Source organism: Camelus ferus, chromosome 4 (genome assembly GCF_009834535.1).
Source record: "Camelus ferus isolate YT-003-E chromosome 4, BCGSAC_Cfer_1.0, whole genome shotgun sequence".
Taxonomy (NCBI): Eukaryota; Metazoa; Chordata; class Mammalia; order Artiodactyla; family Camelidae; genus Camelus; species Camelus ferus.
The window spans coordinates 22,482,249-22,506,196 of record NC_045699.1 but is presented as its reverse complement, the minus strand read 5'-3'; the positions used below and the strand labels follow the sequence as shown (position 1 = coordinate 22,506,196).

The 23,948-nt window shown below is 43.6% G+C and overlaps 1 protein-coding gene across 7 annotated transcripts in view; it reads right to left on the bottom strand.

The window, feature by feature from the left end:
- The window catches only part of NFIB (nuclear factor I B), a 228,270-nt gene extending 221,427 nt beyond the window's left edge, over window positions 1-6,843 (bottom strand). For 2 of the 7 annotated variants that reach the window (XM_032477689.1, XM_014567298.2), the window contains exon 1: window positions 5,751-6,832. In XM_032477689.1, the coding sequence (XP_032333580.1) occupies window positions 5,751-5,780 (30 nt within the window). In that variant the 5' untranslated portion in view covers window positions 5,781-6,832. Of the gene's footprint in view, window positions 1-5,750 lie in introns of all 7 variants that reach the window. The other 5 variants (XM_006194235.3, XM_006194236.3, XM_014567297.2 and 2 more) reach the window with 5 other exon arrangements.
- Window positions 6,844-23,948: the final 17,105 nt, after the last annotated feature.

Here is a 23,948-nt window from a genome sequence, read left to right as displayed (position 1 = left end):
TTAAAACGTAAGCAACCAAGGTGCTTGGCACCTAATTTAGTATTTAAATATTTGATTGACCAACTAACACTAAGCAGTACCATTTTACAAAGAACACAGTGAGATTTTTTTTTTTTTTTTAAATCGGAGCAGAGCTGTTCAGAAGGCAGGAGCGATGCCACAGTTCATTTCTCTTCTCTGTGGCACAGAAACACAAAGCATATAGATGCTCAGTGTAATGCCACACGGTTCCCGCTTTTGGAGCATGCTCTCAGCAAGAGGCTGCTGGTGGCACAAAGAGCATGCGCCATTAAACTTGATCCATTTTCTTATCAAACGTCCAACATTCCAACACTGAAACAGCACCATTCCAAGAGTGGTAACTAGAGAAACTGGTATACAGTGAGGGAAAGTGGGCAAAGGACACAGCTTGTCGTATCAGTGTCCTGAACAGAAGGTTTCCATACTCTTAAGCAGCACATTACCCCCCTCCACCTCCAATGCTAGCCCCCAACACACACACTACACACACACACACACTCTCACACTCGTACTTGCACACTCCTACTCTCTCCCAGACACACAGCCACACTCTTGCTTTTTAAAATAAGTTTCTAAAGTCGAAAACAAAATTGACACGGAGGTTCTTCCGGTGGCTTTCCTATAGAGTCTGAAGCCCCGCAGAGTCAGTTAATTTGTTAACCGATCACATGAGTATGGCAATTATTCTAAACCCCTTAAAAATCAATCTGAGGTGAACAATGAAAAATGGCAACTTGGCACCAACTTTACATTCTTTGTGTCTCTGCATGCGGTGGCAGGGTGACACCAGGAGAGCACCGCTGGTCACTCACTGCTTTTGTGGAATCAATACAATTCATTTGCTACGCATCTGAATTCTCGGACAGGACTGTGGGTGCACGTAATGCATGGGCTTGTGATTCTGCACGTACAGAGATCCTGTCTTGTGAATTACGGGGTTTACCTTAGGCTCCTGCGTTTTTCCTGCCTGTTTCATCTAAGCCTTTTTTTAAGGGAGGGAGGCGGCAAGGAGAGGCAGACCATCCGATACACCTACAGTTATTTCAAGTTACTTCCCAAAGCAGTCAGTGTTTCATTACTTCCTGCCGTAGGTAAAACCTGTCTCATAAGCTCAGGCCTATTACCGTTCGGAAAAAGAGCTTAACGTCCAGTGCGTGCACACTGTATGCGGGCAATAAGGCCAGATCTGAAACAAATGAGAACTTCCGCTGCGGCCACTTTTCAGGTCACTCAACTGTCACCCCAACCACAAAATAACTTTCTCTAACTGTTTATTTCCCAAGTTAGAATTTACATCCTAGTGCTGGTCGCACTGAACTATGTGGAAGAAATTCTATTTAATCAGTAGACTGATGAATTCCAGTAGGTAAAAATGATGAAAGTATTAGTGACACTCTCACAAAGAAGATGCCCCCAAACTCCTATAGAGTTACAAATTAATTTTTAAGATGATATTCGAAGTTTTAAAGCTAAAGACTGCGCATGTTAGCAGTTCGCAGTTCAGGTCCGGAAGAGGAGTACCTACCTCCCAGCCAATCAATAATGCAGTTATCAAGTGTTTGAACATATTGCTATAAAATCTTCCTACAGCAGAATAAGTCTAAATCAAAATTTTACAACAATACAGAATGTAGATGATTACATCACAGCATGAGGCATAACCAAATGCCATAGAGGAAATCATTAAACCGATCAGTAGTTTCCAGCAGAGATCTGAACAATTCAGTTACTATGCGAGCACATTAAACTAGGCCATGGAAAGAGTTAAACCACAATCTGTTCTTTGTGTGGGAAGGCAGCTCTGCTCACAGCAACCACAGCCCATGATAAGACCTCCCTATCTCCATACACTTTCTGATGCCATGCTTTCAGCGTTCACTGTAACTACAAAAACTTTGTTTATGCCCCTCAGAAATATATGCAAAAGGAAACCTTGCTCAAGGAAATGTGGACTCAAACACGCTTTGCGAACTCACTTCCTATAATCTGACTTTTACTGTGATTTATTGATATGATTAAAAAACGTACATATACACTCTCAAACTAAAAACTTGAGATGTAAAGAGTACTTGGGGGTGGGGGGGGAGCTTTGTCTCACTCACTTTACTCTTGCCACACTTTTAAAAATGCACTATTATTTTAACAGCTGTTAAGCAATGTGGTAACTCTTCACATCCTTAAGTACTATGTTCAGTAACATTTCATTTTCTTATAAAGACATCAAACATAATTTTGATTAAATCTGTTTGCATTTCAAGTCATCGATCATGTAATAAAACTCAAATTCTTAATAACTTATTTTAAACAATCAAAAATGCAAATTTGAGGGCTGAATGTGGAATTTCTTAGCAAATACACACATAAAAAAAGGTTTTTTAAGGTTGCCTTGAGTTTGTAGCCAATGCTGCCACGTAATGTTTTAAAACATACTTTTTTTCCTATGAATAAATAGTAGTAGCAAACTTTCCTAGTCCACAGTTGCCTTATAAATATCTTTCAGGGCTTTACTATTATGTGTGTTCCTTTCAAGTAAAACACTTGCCTGACATGGAGACATCTTCAAAAATTGCTAAGTAGAGGCTCTCTGTAAGTCATATATCTCTCTGTATTAACATGCCTAAAATGTCACCTCCTCAGTGTGACTGTTTCTTAATGCTGAGTTACAGTATATTTGTAATGATTTTGAATGACATGAATATGGAACATAATAACTTGTCCTCATCAAAAAAAAAAGCGATTAAGGTATTCAAATGTCCTAATTAACTGGTTACCATAATAACACTTTAAACAACTCTGAAAATTATTTTTTTTAAGAAAGCAAAGCATATGAGTGATCTAAGATCTAATGGGGCTCTATACTAAGGTAATATGCCACCTTCTCTTTCAGAATTTGTATTAAAACACACTGGATTCGGTAATTCTTTCTATTTTTAAACTTCCTTTACCTGAACTAAATTGATAAAATAAATAACCGAATTACAAATTTCAAGTATAAAAGTAAACAGTCCTAATTCCACTGAAAATATTTATTTTTCTTCACAGAAACAATGGTTTCCACAAAAGGGATGGAAAGTTAGACCAATATAGAGGTGGAGGAATAAACACTAGATGTTCTTGAAGCACTGCTATATAACAATAAACCATTTTTGTAAATGTGCCTAAAGAACTCGAAAGACAATGAAAGAAAAAAATTCAGTGCAACCATGCCAAGTGAAAGTTACATTATTAAAGGTTTACACTATTTTTAGGAAAAGCAAATATTAAATTTTACATTATGGTTCTTAATTTTCTTTTTACATCTGATTTATACTGATGCATAAATACAGCTTTATATCCATGTACTGATACTTTTGAATAACCCTTTGATAAATATCAACTTTAACTGTAACTCCTTTTGAAAATTCTAAAGCCTAGATACCTTACTGCAACAACTGCAACATTTTGTAAAGTTTTCAACCAATTAAGAACGTTTCTCTATTCTGCATTTTAAAAAAATGTTTTGCTACAGCTTTTAGGCTCTTGTAATACAAAACTAAACTATTGGTCTGATATAAAAGTAACACCACCGTTAACGTGTCCTTACTTCAGCAACACCTTACGCTACCTATAAAGCCACGCAGATATTAAAGTGAGAATTCTAAAGCTAAAATTTCTTCTCTAGTATAGGCCTTAAATCCCCAAAACAGTTTCAATATGTCAACCTAGATTTATATTATTAAAACAGAAGACAGTATTAGTCATCATGAATTAGCATTGGTAAGTATGTGTCCTTGAATATTAATATGATAGCTAAATGACTATGCTGTATGTGCTCCTAATATTCCATACGTCATGATGCTGCAATATTATTTTTAACTTACACAAATTTAGATAAAGGTGGTGACTTTTCAATACATGTTTAGAAGAAACCAAAAATGCAATGTAACCACTAGCAATGTCTCTGAAAAGCCGATGCTAGAAATAAAAACTAATATAGAAAAACAAACCTTTACAGGTGAGAGAGTAAGCGGTGCATCACTCTGTAAGTGAAAAGCTTACCTCAATTTGTTTTATTTGAACTATGCTTCAATAATGTAAAAATAGTAGCAAATGGATGTGGTTTACCAGAAAGAGAGACAAAAAAGAAAAAAAAAACTTACTGACGGGTAACATCAAAGGTAACTTTTGCAACTGAAGGCAATTCGTTATACCTGAAACAGTTTCATCATCATATTTATTGGCCATTATTCACAACCTTAAAAATACAAATAGCTCAGCAATTCACTTTTGCAGTTTTGTTAAATTAAAATGCACGTTTACTTGCTGAAAATAGCCATATCTAAGTTAATCATACTCAGATGCCAAACAAAATATAAACAATAAAAAATGTGTCAGCCAAAAAGCTACAGGACTGTATCCAATCACTGAATAAGCCTTATCATTGTTTTCATCTTCATTCACAATTTATGAATGCCTCAGTCCTTTTGAATCACAATGGCTTCTAATTGTCATACAATTGAAATCTTAATCATTTGTCCATTATAAAAATGCATGATCGTGATACTGGATTTTTTAAAAATTGTAACACACCTAATACTAAGCGACACTTCTTTAACTGTTCAGCTTTTAAACTAATGTCAAAGAAAATGGTTATCAATTACCAATCATGACACATCCTTCTAAACACTGAAGTTTACTGTCCCATACCTTTAGAGGTTTAAAATACTTCTTCAAATAACAACTCTGGGCTAAGATATTTAGTTAGTTCTTCAGTTGGTTAGTTAGCTGGGCAGCGATGAAAGCTGGCCCCAGGTAGGTCTGTTTGGTCTCGCCACTCTACCATTTAACCGGCTGGTTTAAAATTATATAAACTGTGTTCTTAAAAATGTATAAAGCCAGTATTTTACTTCATAACACTGTTCCTAAAGCCTTAGGACAATTTTCAAAGTGAAAATTTGTAAAATGACCTTACTTCTCCAATATTACTTTCTGCCTTACGACCTACGCCCAAATATCGTCAAATGAACAGGTCTCCACGAAACGAACAGGTTCTAAAAGTCCCTAACTTTCACTACAACCAACTAACTCGAGTCAACTTAAAGACCGCCTTTGTGGTGTGGTCACTGGAAACCTCAAAGTGCGGAGAGCGATGGACCAGAGTTTCAGATCCCCAAATTAAGCAAAGGAATGGGTCCCCCGGACCACAACCTCCGACTCGCTTCGTCGCCCGCCCACTGCCTGCATCGGAGTCCGGAGGCGCCCACAAGGACTCCTGCTGGAGTCCCATCACCCAAGTTCACGGGTTGTTTATAAGGGCTCAGTCCCCGCCTAAGCTCCTCTAAAGCCGGAGTCCGCCTCGGCGCGCAAGCGACCAAGAGGGGCGGCGGGCACCCTGGGCAGGGGCGCAGCAGGCACTCGGGGGCCGCGCGCGGGCTAGCGCTCGCGGGCCCGGGCCCTGCCCGCCCCCGGCGGCCTCGCCCGGCCCAGCCGCCCTGGCAGCGCGCGCGGGCGCCCGCTCTCCGTGCCCAGGGCGCCGGGCTGGGCGCGCGCGATGGCCGTGGGCGAGGGGCCGCGCGCCGGCTCCCACGCTACCCTGCAAACCCCGCCGCAACTCCCGGCCACTTCTTCTGCGGGCGACCAGGGTGTGCGGAGGTAAACTAAGCCATTAATTGTCCGCAGACGAGAGCAACAAAACAAAACAAAGGCATTTCGGGCTACAGAGAAAGCTCGAGAGCGACCGAGACATGTACCTGAGTGAGACAGATGGGAGAATACATCATGACTTCGCCTTAAAACGCACTTTCCCGGAGATGCCCAAGAATATCTTCGAGAAGCAAGAATTTCATCTATTCATTTTACAGTCATCTGAGCCCCACGATGCGATCAATCAGGACGGGGCTCTTGCGCTGGATCACCGCAACTTCACAACAAACCCAGTCCTCCTTAAATAGCCAAAGATTCAAGTTCACTCGGCGTGCTAGATTTCCCGGGGTGAAATCCAATCTACACTTTTAACCCTCCTGCAGTCCGAGCGCGCTGGCCGTGCTCGCCGAGGCCGCCGCCGCCGCCGCCGGTGTTGGCTGCTTTTCGCCTGGGTTTGGGGATTTGTTTTCTGTTTTGCAGTTGTTGTTGTTGTTGGGGGCTAAGGGGTGCGCGAAGGTTCGGTGTGGGTTGGATTGGGGTGGTGGTTGGTGGTGAAATGCTTTTTTAAAAAAGGCGGGGAGAGGGGTGCAGGAGAGAAGGCGGGAGGGAGAGCGAGGAGAATGTGTCACCGCGCTGGGAAAGTTCAAGGTTACAGCCCCGAGCACTGCGGCAGGATCCCGGAGTGGCGATCGCAGGCGAAACTTTGCCGCGAGCCGACCATGTGTGTGCGCGAGGGGGAGCGTGAGCGAGTGCGCGCGGGTGACAGGGCGCGCGCGGGAGAGGGCCGGGGTGGGGGCGGGGTGGGGTGGGGGAGCCGGGAGAGGCCGGGGTGAGGGAGGGGGCGCGAGCGCAGGTCTCCCGGGCGGAAGAGACTCGCGGCGCGCGGTCCCCGGCAGCAGCCGCCGCCGCCGCCCGCGCCGGCTCTTCCACGCCCGGCCGGCCGCCCGCCCGCCCGCCTCGCCCCGCGTCTGACCCGGCCGAGCGAGGAGGCTGCTGCTGCCGCCGCCGCTGCCCAGAGCCCAGGGGGATCGGAACGCGCTCCTGAAAAATCCCAAACGATAAATCCCGCTCTCAAGCTCGGCTCCAAACTCCTCTCTTTTCTGCTCTGGGCTCTTTTTTCCCCTCCCTCTCTCGCTTTCTTTCGTTGCAAAACTTGGAAGTTGAAAAATTCACCGGTTCCACCCTCTGGACCCCGCTCGAGCTCTCTCCAAATCAGACTTAAGGATTGTTTTATTATTTAATTACACAATCATCGCTTTACTCCTCCTCCTGCAAACGCGCATTCCTTTTGCACCAGCCTCTCCACACCCCCCGCCCCCCACCTTCCTCCTCCTCCTCCTCTTGCTTCTCTCTCTCTCTCTCATTTGTGAAAGGTCTCATACCAGTTCAACAGAACCACGACTTTTTTTTTTTTTAATAGATCTTCTTTCCGCCTTTTGGGCAAGTCCCGCACCCCCCTCCACACACACGTACACACCCCCAAAAACCCTCCCTGGAAGAGGTATTTCGGTGCTTGCTGCGGACTCTTTAAGCCGCGGGAACCTCCGAGTGGGAGAAGCACTGAGCCGGACTGAGCCCGAGAAAGGAACGAATGGAAAATTCCCTCACACCCAGGCCGCCCCGGGGCCCAGGCTGGGGCGCCGACTCTCGCACCCGGGGCGGGCGCGGTCCGCCGCGCCGGCGGGCTGAAAGGAGGAGGGGGAGGCCTGGGAGGCGGGGGCTTGAGCAAACTTGGGCTCAAGTAGTTGGGGCGCGCCGGCGCGGGTGGGGGTGGGGCCCTCCGGGGTCTTCCCTCCGCAGTCCCGCGCCCCGGGGCAGCTCCGCAGAAGCGGCGCGCCTCGCCGCGATTTGCCGCCCTCCCTGGGGGTACCCGGTGCACGTGGCCTCGCTCGGAGAGGGAGGATCGGGCCGCGCTGCCGCCACCGCCGCCTCCTGCTCCCTCCTCCTTCTCCTATTCCTCCTCCTCCTCCTCCTCCTCCTGCAGCCCCTCTGGCTCTCTCCCAATCCCCACCCCCCGGGGCCCGGGGCGCCGGCGGAAAGCGGCTCTGGCCCCGCCGGGGTGCAGGCTGGGCGGGGCCGCGGCGTGCCCGGGGCTGCGGGCCGGGCGGGCGCGCGCGCGAGCGGGGTGCGTGTGCCGCTACCGCCCTGCAGAGGCGGCCGCGCCCGCCTCGCTCCCGTGCGAGGCCCCGCCCCCACCCCTCGGCGAGCGGCGGGCCCCGAGTGAATGAACTTGATTTGGGAGATTTTTGAGGCCGGCGGTTTGCCTTGCACCCCTTCTGCGCGCGCGCACACACACACACACAGGCACACGCGCGCGCAAACACACACACACACACACACACACACACCCCGCCCCCAAAATTCCGGTTTTCGGCCTCGGGTGGGTGGGGAGAGGTGGAAGCAAAGGCTGTGCAGACAATGGAGAGAGGAAAAGTGAGTGCCAGGGCTCAGCGTCTACCTAGCCTGGGGCTGCCGGGAGCCGCGAAGGGGACTCGACGGCCCCAGCCCCGGGGCGGGGCCGCCCCCGCCTCCAGCTGTGCTCTGGGGCCGTTTTGAGGCTCTCCTCTGATTCCCCTTTTCTCCTTTCCTCGCTTGCCCCGTCTCGATTTTTTTCCCCCTGAACTTTCTTCTCTCTCTCAGTCTCTCCGGCTCCTGCCCACTGCCCCCACCCTTCACTCCCCCTCAGTGGACCTGAAGGAACCAGTGACTTTTTCCTTCACCAAGTGGGAGTTATCCACATCAAGCATTTCACAACGACACATCAAGAAAAGTAGGCAGGTTCAAGTCAACCATGAAATGGTCACTTTTTAACCCCGTCCTGTCCTCATTAGGGAAATGCTCAAACACAGTCCGTTTTCAAAGAGCGCTCTTAATGAGGCGAGCTTGCCAAGTCTACCAGCTGCAGCCCCCGTAAACCAAGAGCCCAAAGAAGAAAGGCGCTGGGGAAGGAGGGGGGCGGGGAGTTGAGGAGGCCAGGGGCTGGAGGGGGAGCGTTGGATCTGGGAAGACAGGTAAAGTCGGGGAAATTTAGAGAACCCTCCCGAGTTAACCCTTTGCGGCACGCACCGCCGGGAGCGGCCTCCCCGCTCCCCCGGAGGCAAATCCTCTAGTCGGCGTTCTGACAACGTTAATTTCCTTTGTGTGGGTCATTTCTTCTTTTTGAAAAGCCAGGATAAAGTTGACAGTCTTTATAGATGAAAGAAATGAGGTGACAGTCCGGGTTAATCCAAATAAATACTCATTTCTCTCTCAGAAATTCTGAGGCGATCTCATCCTAGATTTAAAAAAAAAATCCCCAAAGCATCACTTTGTTTTGCACATTATGCTGCATCCCTTTTCTCACCCTCATACCAGAGTCTGTGGGGAGGGGGGCGGGGAAGCGCTACTGATAATACCAGCTTTAACTACTGGAGTTTCCCTTTGAACAAATATTCAATTTAACCGGAGTTAATTTACCATAAAAGACATTCCCCTTGGCACGAATGCACTCCTGTCCTTGAACACACCTCTTTGAATGCCTGGACTCTTACAGAAGCCATTATTTCGGGGTCTCTTTAAAAATCAAGCGCCCATCTCTCTTTCTCTCCCTCCCTCCCTTCTTCCCTCCCTCCTCACCACACCACCCCCAGTGAAATCCTGGCACCCAGAGAGAGCTCCGTTCAGCCAGAGATCCCAGAACCAGCCGCTGTCCCCTGGCAAAAGAGGCCCAGAGCTGAGCAAGTGTGTGCAGACGTTGCTACCCCTCCTCCTTTATTGGTTTCCCTTACCAACAGAAACACGGTATCCTTTTGCCACCAAAACTAGGTTGTATCCAAAAGTTTTTCACAAGCTTAAAAGAGAAAAAAGAAAAATTGACAACTCTCACACAGAAGAGCCCACCAAAGCCGCAGCAGCGCCAGGGGTGAAGAAACAGCGACAGACCCAGGTAAGACCCCAGTGTAGTGAAGATGTCTGGGGCCGCCCAGGCCCATCACTGAGGGGTTCCAATCTCTCCATGTTTGTAGGGCACTTATGTTTGGGCACAGTTGGACGAGCCTGGAGGAGGCTTGGTAGTTTGGGGTTTGGATTTGGTTCCAAGAAAAAAGGAAAATAAGAAAGGAGTAATGATGAGATGGGGGGAAACTAAAAGGAAGAAAATGAACAACAGAGACATGCAGAGCAGCTTATGGGATGCTCAGTTTATGTGGCTTTGACTGTCCTCTCAGGCCTTGGAGCCATGGGCGGAGGGCTGACGGCGCCCCACTCCTCCCCCAGAACGCTGCTTCTTGTACAGTCAAATGCCAAGGTCACTGCAGGTCTTCCCAGGATGAACTCTAAGAAAGCCTTTTGTAAAGAGGGGCTGATGGATTTGGGTGTGTGGAACATCTGGCTGCTCTCACCACAACACTTGACCACTATCTATGGTTTCAGAAATGCCAATCTTTTAAATTCCAGGTAGAAGAGTAGAGAGGAGGAAGTGAGAAAGTACACACAGTATTTTATTCACTTTGTCTTTTCCCCAGCATTTCTGCGCTATGGTATTAAGAGTGGCTTTAACATATTTTTGAAAAGCTTCTAATACTACCAAAGTGGGCCAAATACTTTTTAGACTGGTACCTACCTCCCTAAACTTACTTTTCTGTCTCTCTCTCTCCCTCTCTCTCTCTCTCTCTCTCACTGAAAGGGTTAAGACAGGCCACTTTTATTCACCCCTAAATCTGGCTGGAGGAGCCAGAAAGAAGTGAAAGGCATCTGCAGCCACAGGAAAATCTGATATTTCAGAATTCCTAAAGACTTCTTCCCCAGATCACCTATTCCCTGCCACCTTGTAGGGAGAAAAGTTTCTTTTCTGACAGTTTATTGATTTCAAGAAGTGCTGGAGTGTCAGTGCTTCAGGCGACTGGATTTTTCAGAACTCAATTGTATATTTGGAAAAGTAAGCAGTGTTACCCAATTGGAGCATTGCACTGACCTCCAGAGAAGAGCTTGACATCTCAAGTGTCTTCTAATACTGATTTTCTTTTAACCTTCTCCCTTCTAAAGAAACTCAGTGACAGGTTGCAAATCTGGAGCAGTTTAGGGAAAGGTTTCTTGAAGCTTAACAAAGTTGTCATTTTCAGTACACTCCATGATTTTCTTTTCTTTCTTTTCTTTCTTTTTTTTTTTTTTTTTTTTAGCTCTTGCATGTGATTTGAGGGGAGGCTCAACAATTCCACACACCCTGGCAGCAGGGCCAATATCAATATTTTAAAAAGAAATACAAAAGAGACAGGTGACCTCCTGACCCCAGGAAACAGGCCTGCAAAACTGCAAGTATCCACTACACCATGCCCAGGGACATTTTCTTCTTCCAAATGAACCACAAAAATCATACATGTGTAGCCTGGAAAACCCAATTTTATCTCCACAAGCAAGAACATCAAAAGTCTACTCAAAAGCATATATATAAACAACCAACAAGTACTGAAATTGCCTGCACTTGATGGGAATTGCAAAATCATGCCCAGCTCTCTCAGCCCTTAAACTACTACTGTCAAATTAGGGTAGCAATTTTTCCCTACTAGAAAATTCACAACCGGTTAGCTTCCCCACCCCCCATTGCCAGCGCTTCGCCTTTCACTGAAATGAATAAATAACCGTGGACTTTTTTTTTTTTTCCATCCTCTGGGAGCTGTTTGGTGTCCCCTGAGGACGAAACTAAATGAGAAAAATGACGCTGTTAATAATGTCGCTGCTGAAATGCCTGTACTCGACTGTTTATAAAAAAATACCAACCCACTAAATGTGCCTACATTTCGGGCACATTTACAAGCCACCACTGAATCTGAACACGGACTGGCCAGATTCCTCCATTAAGGTTAGCTGGTTTCCACTTCTCTACAGAAAGGAGGCCAGTTCATCAACAGAGATCCCCGACTCCTGAAGACATTTGCTTTCTGGGATTACAAAGTCAGCAGTTGCCCTGTAATTTTTGCATGATTTATTTTAAACTTTGAAAATCACGGTAATAGTTGCCTTGTTTCACTCACAGTTCTTCAAAAGTTACGTACGCTTTTTCATACACATCTTCTTTGCTGATCCTGAGAGAGTTGTAGCTATTGTCCTCTTTCAAAATAGCTGAACTTTAATGTAAAACTATGCTATCATTTTATTTCTAAAATGTAAATCGGCTTTTGTTACCCAGTTACATGTGCCTTTGGGACAGGAAAATGGATCGGTTTTAAAGAGCTGTTTAGAAAGCTTCACCATCCAAAATGCCCAAGTAATCTTTATGTTCTGTATTAAAAAGTGTAGAAAGGGCATTGCAAACCAACTCAAACTTTCTGCACCCCTTTCTTTACTTCTTTCCTTGAAAACTGCCATTCTGCTTCAAAATTAAAACAATGCATGCATAACCACGGGACTGTGCATTTTAACGTACAAAGTAAAATTTAGCAAACAGTTGCACAATGACGAAGACAGAAGACAAACAGTTGGGCCTATACAAAATATATATATACAAGTACACTTTATCTGAAATATTTTTACAACACACAGTGAGTTAATAAATTCCAAAGCAATAATATTGCCAAATTGTGTGATGTCATAGGTTCCAAAAGCAACGTTACAGATGTTTGTGACATCACATTTACTCATAATTATGCTGCTGCTCAGTCTGACCATCTTGAAATTAAATGGATGCCTATGTCTGCTAAAGAATAAAAGGAATTTATTTTGGACATCAAACAATGAAACTGTCACCATTTATTGTATGAAACACTCAGCTAATCAATTTCCTATTAAAAACAGCTTTCAACAATACTCAGCTTTAAAATTCATCAGGGCCAGTAAAAACCTTTTCCCAGTGCACAAGAATGCAGTCCCAACCACGGACGATAATTACCCTTCTAATACTTTTATTGCCCAAGCACTTTTTCCTGTGCTCTCCATCAGTTAGGCAGGAATCTGCAGTATATTGTATCAGTGAGTTGGAGTGCTTGACCTTTGCCCACATATGATTTAATAGGGACTTTTCAGCGCTGGAGCTTTCTCCATCTCTCATACCATTAAATGAAAACATCAAACCCCAAATGTAAAACTGGAAACCACAACGTTTTGTGTTTCACAACTCTTTGCAGTTTTTACTTAGGCTGCTTAAAGGTCAGCTTCTTTGCCTCACAGTACAGTAAATGCACTCAGAAGTCACACTAATGCTGATTTTGATTAAATCTTGAACTCCCCAGTCAGATACACACATGCACCCTGCTTATTTACATGTGCATTCTTTTCTAACCACATAAGCATGTGTGTATGACTTTCTGGATTTACTCCATTTTAGGGCTGATTTAAATATCTGTTGAAGTATGGGTTCAAAAGTTAACTTTTTCCTGCCCGTTGGAAAGTTAAAATTACAAAGGATGGTGCTATAGGATCCCTTCTAAGAAAGTTAGAGTTAATCTTGTGTATTTTGGCGCCTTTTCCCTGCCAGCTACTGTACTTGGGGGGTGAGGGTGGGGGTAGGGATGTTGGAGATCTTGTCTGTCCCGTCTCAAGTTCAATGGCAGTTCTTCTAACCAGAGGAGAAGATGGCCATGTTCACAGCACTACTAATAATTCCAATCACGCCACTTCGGCATCTTGTGTCAAAGTCGAAACTGGCTTCCCCGCCCCCTTCAACCTGAAAGCTGCCAAGTCCTCACACACTCCGCATTCAACCACAACTTAATGGATGGGATATTGTGCATTAAAATGTGTCCCAGACATACTGGCGGAGAGAGGACAAGGGAAAAGGGAGACAGACACACAGACACACACACACAGACACACACAGACACACACACACACACACACACACACACAGACTTAGGCAAAGGGGAAAATATCCTAGAGCAAAAACAGCAGGGCAGGAAAAAAAAGTATTAGCAGGAGCGGGAAGAAATCCATCATAATCTTTTTTTTTTTTTAAGGGGATGGGAGTTGGAGGAGGGCTAACAATTATATCCTGCAACTTCAGGGACAAGGGGTGGGTAACTAAACTTTAGAATATTGATGTAAAAAACTCCAACACACCAATCAGAGCTAAATAAATACACCTTTAAATGAGAATATGTAACAATGCTGTGCATATTCACCTTAAAGGGAAGAAAAAAATGCTCCAAAAAGAGAATGGGCTACAAGTTATATACAACTAAAGTATCATTTGTAGAGTAATTTTTTCCATCATGGGGAGATAAGGAAAAGTAGAGAGTTGAAGCAGGAAAAATGCTACATTTCACACGTTTTGGATGCACAATGTTACCTAGATTCCCTCCATAAAAGTGTGACATATATACTAAAGATGCCAAAGCTAAAAAAAAAAAAAATGTGCATTAGGTCTGGAAATCCAACACTATCGCTCAACCCGTGAAACAGAAATGACATTTAGTTGAAACAGTCTCTTTTAAAATGTACAAACAGGAAAAAAAATCTGTGTCTGGGGTGGAAGGGGGTGCGTGGGAAGACCTAGACAAGCAAATAAAACTCATCATTTCAAAGTCACATACCACCGCATTGTATTGCATTAAATAAATGAGAGCTTGAGTCTGTAACACAATCCAGGGCCGCTGACTTCACTATCTCAGGTTCAGCTCTGTGAGTTTTCTCAAGAGTTGTTTTGGTGTCGCTTTTTGTGTTTAGTTCGAAAAAAAGAAATGTAATCCAGGAAGTAGTCTTACTTTTTTGCTTTTAATTATTATTTCTGCAGTGCCACAATTCTTGGCCCAAGAAGAAAAAGGAGGTTAAAGTCAAGTCTAAAAGCAGGCAGCCCCTCAGTCTGTCTGGGTAGCCAGTTTTGCTTCCTCTCACTTGCAGAAGACTGTTTCTCGTGGTTGACTTGAACGTCGTCCAGAGCGCTGCGTGTGCGTGCGTGCGAGCGTGTGTGTGTGTGTGTTCGGTGGGTTTTATTGTTGTTTTAACAGGGCTGCTCTGGCGGTGAAGGATGCCTCCTCGCCGGCGCCCCGGGCTGGGGGTGCGCGGGGCACACGCAGTCCGCGCGGCGCGGGGTCGCGCACTCGCCCCTTCCCCACCCTCGAACCGGCCTGGCCGGCGGCGGGGTTACCTCGGAACCGCCGGCCCCCCGCGCACCCCGTCCGCGCCCGGCCCGCGCTCCGCCGCCGCCGCCGCCGCCTCCCCTCCGACTTTCTCTTTCTCCGACTCGCCGCCGGCCTGGCCCCACCCGCCCCGGCCGGCCCGGCGCGCGGGAAGCGCGGCTCTTCGCTTCCGCCTGGCGGCGGGAAGGAAACCGAAAGGAGGAGCCGGGGGCGGGCACGCGGTGATGCATATTCATCAGGGCGCCCGCGGCGGCGGAGGCGGGAGCCGGCCCGAGTGGGTGTGGCGGGCTGCGCGGCGCGGGGGCCCCTCGCGAGTGGCGGCTCCGCTCTTTGTGCCGCCCGGGCGGGGCCGGAGCGCGGCGAGGGCGGGCGGGAGAGGAGGGCGGCGCCGCCTGTCTGCGGGGCCGCCGGGCTCCGCGCGCCTTTGTGCTCCGCGCTCGGGGGCCTCCCCGCGGGCGTGCGCGAGACTCATCACCAAATAGTAGTAACGAGCCCGGGATTGGTGTTCTCCCCTATTTGCCGCCACGTTGCTCGGTCCCCTTCGCAAGGCCACGTCTGTTTCGGTGTAACAGGAGTTCTGAAACGTTCCTCACTGCGTAGCGTTACCGTTAAAGCAAAGCAACCCGGAGAGCAGTTTTAACTTGTCTCTATAGCCATGCATGTGAATGTCAATGATTTAGGGATAGGTGGAAGAAATAGTCAAGACCAAAGAAATATGCAACCCCTGGGTCCCCAGAAGTAAACACTCTAGGTGAGAAGTGACAATGGGTTCATGTTCATAAAGCGATTTTTGATTAATATTTTTAAAAGTTAAATATATGTAAGTTGTTTGCTTAGTTTTTTGTATCTTAAGCATCTGTAGTGTGGTAAAATAATGCTTAACGGTTAAAGTTCTTACATAATTCTGATTTAAAACTGAAGTATTAAAAATAAAAATATAACACTCGCCCTAAATTTACTTAGTACTAACCCACATATGTTTAGAAACGATTTTATTACAGAGATTCTGACTAATTATGTAATTGCACAACAGACAACAATAGCTTCAAATATCCTCTAAAAACCCTGGTTCAATTATGTGATTACCAGTGGGACCGGAATAGCTCCCAATGAATTATCATCTCTCTACTAAATGTGAGCATGTCAGTATTTTAATCCCAATTATATTTACCCTCAAAGTACAAGAGAACTTAAACAACATTGTTCAGGTTCTTTGTTCCTACAATAAGCATTATAAAACAAAGAAGACATTTTGGCCTCATTACCAAAAAAAAAAGTTTTTTCCTCGTGCACACACACATACACACACACATATACTCATACATTTATACATGTAAAATGTACATATTATACAGGTGTTTGTATGTGAATAGTATACATATCTAATTTCAGTGATAGTAACTGGAAAGCTAAAAATTGGATTAACCCAACTGGACTTTAGAAAATGCCAAACTTTAAAATGGGTTAGTATGAGATCCCAATTTCCCTTCAGAAAAAAAGTAACACAGTGTATATTTACGTAGCTTTGGGGAGGGAGATGAAGGATGGGGACACACACACATTTATATGTCTCCACACTTATCTATAACTTCCCAAGGAAAATTAATTTTTAATGTCTATCTTGTTCCAGGTTGGGTAATTTTAACCACTTAGCTAGTGTAGCTATAATTCAGTCTACCCAGGCAGTCAATTCAAGTGGGTAACAAACAGATCTGTTTCCATTCTAGGATTTCCTAATAGTAGTTTCACGGTTAAGTAAATCACATTTAGCACCCAGGAACCAAATATAAAATATGAAAATTCAATGCAGCTAAATTAAAAGAAAAGTTATTTAGGGTGGTGGAGGGAGTGTTTAAATGTACAGTGTTATCAAATTCTAAATCTTTTGTAAGTGTGCCTCAGAAAGCCTTCTCTCTTGTAATTATTTGAAGTCCATAGCAGAGTTACTAATCCTTCCCAACATCTATTTCACGCAAAGGAAAGATGACATTACAAAGAGATTCCAGTTTTCTTTGGGAAATATCCTAAGACATGAAATGGGAAAAGGAACAGGAAAGGGAAAAGGGAAGGATTTTCTGTGCCTCTGGTGATGACTTGGATGAATCTAGATTTAGTGTCACCTGTCAGAAGATTTCTTCCTAAGCATATTATTTAGTAATAGAACGTACCTCTGTCTGTCATGTTCAGCCTTTCATAGATTGTCTTTTTTTATTTGCATGTCATTTGTTTCTTTTGACATGTGAAGCTTAGAAGAATACTTGCCCCTATACCGATCATTTCTATCTGTCAAATATGTACACATGCTATAATTAAATGATATCCAAGATTTATAAAATAAGGAGACTAATTTTCAATCATGTCCCATAGAAATCAGTCTCACTTAAGTGTAGTCACCTCAGCAGGTTGTTGCTCCCAAATCTTTTAATTGGCTGATGATCACAGTCTTCTAGTCTACATTGGTTGATTTTTTCCAGTTTTCATATTTTTCAATGTAAGTACATCTGTAGAAATTAGGAAGTGCTTTAAAATAGACGCTTCTTTTAAAATTCAAATTATCTTGGTTAAAAGCCTTTCCTAGAATGTACTCAGGTCTCGTATCTTTTTATATCTATCTTTTTATAAATTATAACTATTCATTAAAAAAAAATAAAGACTACCTAACATTGCTTGGCATTTTGGCCCTCTGACACATCTAACTGAAGTGATTCCAGGAGGAAAGCTAATTTTTTTCTGCCTTTAGTTACAGGCACAATTCATTTCTTAGAACTTACTAGAAGATTCTCCATTACACTGAAACTTTAGATTTTCTGGGTTTTTTTCCCTAAAGCCAATTAATTGTAAATGCAGCTTCTGTATGTTTTTTTCAAATTAAGAATTTTTTAGTGTACAAGCAACATCTGTGTGTGTTTATCTTTGAGAATAGTCACTATATAATTATTTCTAAAAGGCATGCATTATTACAATGCTTTATGTCATAATTGAAGTAATTCCTCTACCCCATCTAAACCAGTAATTTTCAGTCATTACACCAAAGGTGTTTATTTTATCTTACTTCTCTATTTCTCAAAAATATAGGAAGTGTGTTTTTATTTCTATTATTTTTCATTATTAAAGGGTACACACTCATTCATTAGGTTATTATATTTAGTTCATTATTATGCTAGCATTTGTACAAATTTACTGTATATAATAAAAACAGTGGAATATTTAAGACTCAGTACTAAGTAAACACATATCTTTTAAAACAACGGAATGATTATTTTTTAGAAATGAAAAACACGTAATATTTAAACCTGTATAAAAAATCAAATTTCATAGTTGCCTCTGGGAAATAGTTTCAATTACTTCTTAATTATTTTAAAAACATTTAGAGAGGCTTAAATTAGGACATTTATAACGTGCCAACTTTTGGCATTTTGGTGGCGTTCCACAGATGAAAACTATCGCTGTACCACTTTTATCGAGGCTAGGAGACTGGGTATCTAGTGTATTGTTTTGTAAGAGGGATACCCGAGTATAAATAATCACCTCTGGTAACTATTTTTATTTTTCATTGGTTATAGCAGTCCTTAGCTAGAATCCATTATGCCTCTTCTTTAGACGCTGACTGTGAAAATAAACAGTGTCTTTGCCACAAGACATAGTAGCTCATAGTACAGAATTATATCTGTGGAAAAGACTTCAAGAGATTACCGGATAAGCCCTTGCAATGGAGTCAAAACTCCACACCGCCCAGGACAGACACACCAGGTCACTTTCTAACCATTGAGAGTATGGATACAAAAATAAATAGACACAAGCAGTGTCCTTTCTTTCGCTAACTGCTTGCTGCACCTGTGCACACATTTATCTGATGACATCTGCTAACATAATAAATCTCAAGTGGTTTGTGGTGTCATCAAAAATCTGAGATGGTGGTGTGGCCCACAGCCTCACCAACCCCAGGCTACGGTCTTGTTAAATTTCACAGGCTAAACAGAGACAGCCTCAGACTCATTCTGTACATGAACCAGAGGTTTTCAAGAGCAGGTTAAGGTGGTTTACCAAAAGGAAAAAAAAAAAGGCTCTAGTTATGACTCAATGTGTGGAAAATCTGCTCTCTGATTCAATGGTGATAAATCAAGGATGTCTCCCAGCTTCAAAAAAATAATAATTTTTACCTCAATTGCTATGAATTCTCAATTTGAAGGTTAAATTCTCAACCTTAATTAGCCTACTTATTATGTTTTTAAGACTTTTTTTTAAAAAAGGTATGAGCAAATAAATCCTTGTAACTTGCTAACTCACTCTTTTATATAAACTTAGAGTTTCAACCATCAAAATGCCCATAAAAAGAAAACAATATATTTGAATGAATTTAGGCTGTAATGATGATTAAACTGAGCAAAGAAAAAGCAAGTGTTTTCTCAAAAAAATTTTTAGGATATTTTGTGCCATATGTGAGTTTTCTGAAACAACAGAATCACTAAGGTATTTTTTTTAACCGTTTTCAAAAAACAGAAGCATCTGGCAATCCAGAAATCAGTGAGGCAACAGGATGCAAGAAAGCGCTAGACAGTCTACTGATCCTTCAGTGTAGTCCTGGCAAAGGACCATTCTGCCTTTTACTCAGTGGGCCATTTTCAACAAGAAAGTGAAAGTCAGGTCGCCTGTATCCACATCCTGTGGTTGACTGTCCTCAGTATCCAAGAGTCTTCTTGACGCGTCTAGAACATGGTGATACCATTTCAAGTTGCCCGTTAATGAAGAAGATCACTTACTGCATTTCTGGCTTTACTCCCTAAGAAAGCCTAGATGCATTCCAGGGAGTAGAGGAAAAGGCAGTCTTTCTACAAAGATGCATCATATGCTTCGTATGGGTCCCGACCTGGGGCTGGGTGCTACTTTGCAAGGAAGGATAGATTTTTGAGAATTTCTACATTTATGATTAAAAAATCAAAAAGCCTTCCTTTCCTTTGTGCTAATGTTCTCTTCTAAGTTTGTTTAGAAAAGAGTAACCTTCCCGTGGGGTATCTTGAAAGCCTTCAAATAAACACACTAAATAATAACCTTTGATTTTCTGGTCACTTTATGAGTAGTTGAGTGGATGTGAAGAACAAAAACAGTGTTGATAGAAAGCAAAGGAAAATGTCATGAGGGTCAATAAGTAAGGTACCTTTCCTACTCCACCACCCAGTAAAAGCAAAAGCAAACCAAACCCATGTATAATGTATTCAGAAGCCAAACTAACAAAGCTGAGAAACTTTTGAAACCACTGTTCTTCATGATGTTAAAAGTATCTTTATAAACAACAGGGGGAAAAAGGAGGAGCAGTGTTAGGTGGGAAATTTCAGGCACATAGGGTTTATCTATGTGCAACTAATACTGCCTACTTGTAACAAATTATGGTTTAAGGATGCTCGCAAGCAAATATGGAGGTTAGGATAGAAATACAAGTTTCAAGAATATACAAAATATCACTCTCCCTTTTTCTCTTCATGTCTGGTACCATTCTGAGCTGCCCTCAATATTTCTTTTATCATCTTTTTCTTTTTTGTTATAGAACAACAACAACAAAAAAAAAAAAGAGCAGAGATACGTTAAGTGAATAATTAGCAAAATGCAAAGGACATTCACCTACAGTCCCAGCCCCTAAAAACTTGTTCCCTTTGTGTAAATTCCAATCCAGTCTTTGCTTCCAAGCACATACACTATTTGCACGGTTATCATCTAAGGTGGAGAGACTTTTGTTTTGTCACTTGTCTACTTAACATTCTATTTACGTCACTGATATTAGTGAAAGGGCACCATATTATAAAACGTTAAAACTAGAAGAGACTTTTGGGACTGCTAGACGAGAGACGAAGATAAACTGGCCACATCCTGCGGTTTGCGGTCTTATATTTTTAATGTTGATTTCACTGTCAGCATGTAAAAGTTGAGATGTTTTCCTTGAAAATCCAGATACCCTGCTTCTCTTGAAAAAGTGGAAGGTGAGACATATTTTGGATGAGTGTCGCCCACAGGATGGAGCAGAGTAGCTGCTGCCCCGGTTAGTGGGGCTGGGTTTCCACCACCCGCACCACTCTCTGCCCCATTATACAGGCTACCAACTCCCCTCGTAGTCCCCTGAGTTTACAACCCTTGATCTAGGTCAAATGCTCTTCTTATAGACAGAAAATAGAGAACAAGTGTCAGAGAGAGTAAAGTGACTTGCTGAGGGCTGTAAGGCTAACGAAAAGCATTGCCAGCATCATAAACGGGGCCTCCTGACGCTAAACGAGCACCTTGTGTGTTCACATTTATTTCACAGCCTGTGGGCAAGTGGGGTTCTGTGTGCCAGTGCGACACCCTCACGAGAACTGCCTTGACCACAGCCTCCTCTACAGACTGAAATGTCCCAGGTTAGCCACCCGCCACCTTTTTGTTCTGGGTCATAATAAACATTTGATGTCCACAAGCCAGACACCTGAACCACCACAGACCCGGCCCTGCTCACAGGGACTCTCGTTCATTCTCTCATTAAACACAAACTATCAGAACGCGAGTGAGGGAAGCTGATCACTTTATGGTGATAACATCCCATCTGCTGTAGTTGATGAAGAAACTACCTAATTAAAAAGTAAAAAAACTTTGATATTTTGATATATTCCTATCAGACCTACCATAGAGATGTGGTGACATACACACACCCGCGCAGATGACCGCTGTCCTGGAAAATAAAAAAAATTTTAAAATCCCCTATCTGTGCAGAGAGTCTATCTTCCGAATATTAAATCAGGATACACCGTGAAACCAAGAATCTCTCTCTCTTTTTTTTTTTTTTAAATGAATTTAAGATTTTGGAAAATCCTACAAAAGCTTAAAACAATGAGCCATTATTAGCTATGGTTTAACAAATGGGCTGTATGAAAAGTAATAAAAATGTAGGCCATGTAAGAGTGCCTGATCTCTGTATTCATGTGGGCAATTCTTAGAGATTTGCCTAGAAAGTGGGGTTGGAGTACAGTGGCAGGTGCTGTCACTGCCACGAAGTGTCCCGTGCACCTCGCTCTTGCCTGTAGCGCTCTGTTCTGCAGACAGAACGCTCCTCTCTCGGTTCTGCTCCCCAGTGGAGGAGGACCTGGGAGCACACAGAACATCATGGAGTCAAGACAGTAAATAATTGAGAAGCTCATGCATCATGCACACATGGCGTCTACAGTTACTCTTGGTGGGTGCAGAAGAGGTCCCCGTTCACTCAGGCTCTGGGCTTACTCACAGAGCGGTCTGAATGGCTCTTATTCTGGCCAGAGCAGCATCTCAGTTGAGCAGTGTGGGCCCACGACTCTGCACTGAGGAGGCCAGACCCTCTGTGCCCAGTGTTCCCTTCTCTGTGGTCCAGATATGCAGGTTTCTTCTGGAGTATTTTAACTGATGATCTACAAACTGGATCTTCTCCTGTGCTGGGACCAATGGCAGTACCTTCATTAAGCAAGGCCTCCCCTGGGGCAACGGTTTTCCCCAACCTTAGGTTAAAATGAGTGTCATGACAAGTGATAATAATTACCACGTACCGAGGTCTAACTCTGGCTCTGCTCTCTGCTCAGTATGTCACATACATTATCTCAGCTCTTTTAAAGATACGGAGCCTGAGGCAGGGAGAGATTAAGTCACCAAGGGAAGGTCACGGGGCTCCTAATCTCAGTCCTAATTCCAAAGCCTCTGGCTGTAGCAGAGCAGTACAAAGAACATGGAGCAAGGCGGTAACCAGCCAGGGGAGTGTGGCCCCATCACAGGAGTTGCCTTGGGAGGCTTTACAAGTATTCCGTAAAGCATTTTTATCACTCTGCATTTGAAAGGGCCTTTAGAACCGCAGGCACATTCTTTTAAAATATTATCGATGGGCTAGATCTCCCTCCTTTGAATGTGGATTTGAGTTTTGGATATAGCCATGATTCATTCAGTACCCTGTGGTGATTAAAGAACTTATCAAGCTGGGTGAACCAGTTTGGGTCGAAAACAAGGCATGACAGAAAGTAACAGGGTTATTTTCATTCTCCAGCATGTTCTGAAGGTAATGGAATAGAGACTTTAGACTTGGACTTACAGGCACTGGAGTTGTGGGTTCAAATCCTGACCTGGCCACATAAAAGCTATGTGATTCTGGGCAAGGCATGAAATAATTCTTAGCCAAGTTTTCCACACCTTCAAAAAGAGCAGAAGAAAATAATGCCTGTGTCAGGGTGGTTGTTTGGGGATCAGAAAATATCCCGTGTCAGACTAGAGAGGAAGGTGTCTGAAATGTAGTTCTTTCTTCATAAGTATTTCCTGAATCTGACTATCAGATTATTCTTTGTCTCTGTCCTTGTCCTTCTAACGTGGTGGGAGATGATAAACAAGAGGTAACATGGTCTGTGACAATGACAGACCCCAGTGCCCCTCTGAGTGTCACTGAGCCTGGCACATAGCATTTATTTGCAAGTATACCTTAAAAATCAAGAGCGGTATCCCTGATGGCCAACAGGCACATGAAAAGATGCTCAACATCACTAATTATTAGAGACATGAAAACCAAAACTAACATGAGGTACCACCTCACACTGGTCAGAATGGCCATCATTAAAAAGTCTACAAACAATAAATGCTGGAGAAAGTGTGGAGAAAAGGGAACCCTCTTTTCTCCTGTTGGTGGGAATGTAAATTGGTGCAGCCACTGTGGAGGACATTACGGAGGTTCCTTAAAAAACTGAAAACAGAGTTACCATATGATCCAGCAATCCCACTCCTGGGCATATATCCAGAAAAAAACTCTAATTTCAAAAGATCCATGCACCCCAGTGTTCACAGCAGCACTATATACAATAGCCAAGACATGGAAACAACCTGAATGTCCATCGACAGATGACTGGATAAAGAAGATGTGGTATATATATATATGTGTGTGTGTGTATATATATATATATATATATATATATATATATATATATACACACACACACACATACATACACACACATACACACAGTGGAATATTTCTCAGCCATAAAAAAGAATGAAATACTGCTATATGGATGGACCTAGAGATGATCATATTAAGTGAAGTAAGACAGACAGGGAAATACAAATATCATATGATATAACAACATGTGGAATCTGGAAAAAAAAAAAAAAAAGCACAATGTCTCCAGTTCCCTAATGCTAAAGGAGGCTGTGGTTTGGCTTGAAGTTTCTGGGAGGCAGTTTCTATCTCAAGTTTACTCCCAGGTGCTCTCTAGAAAGGTAGGAGATATGGTAGCA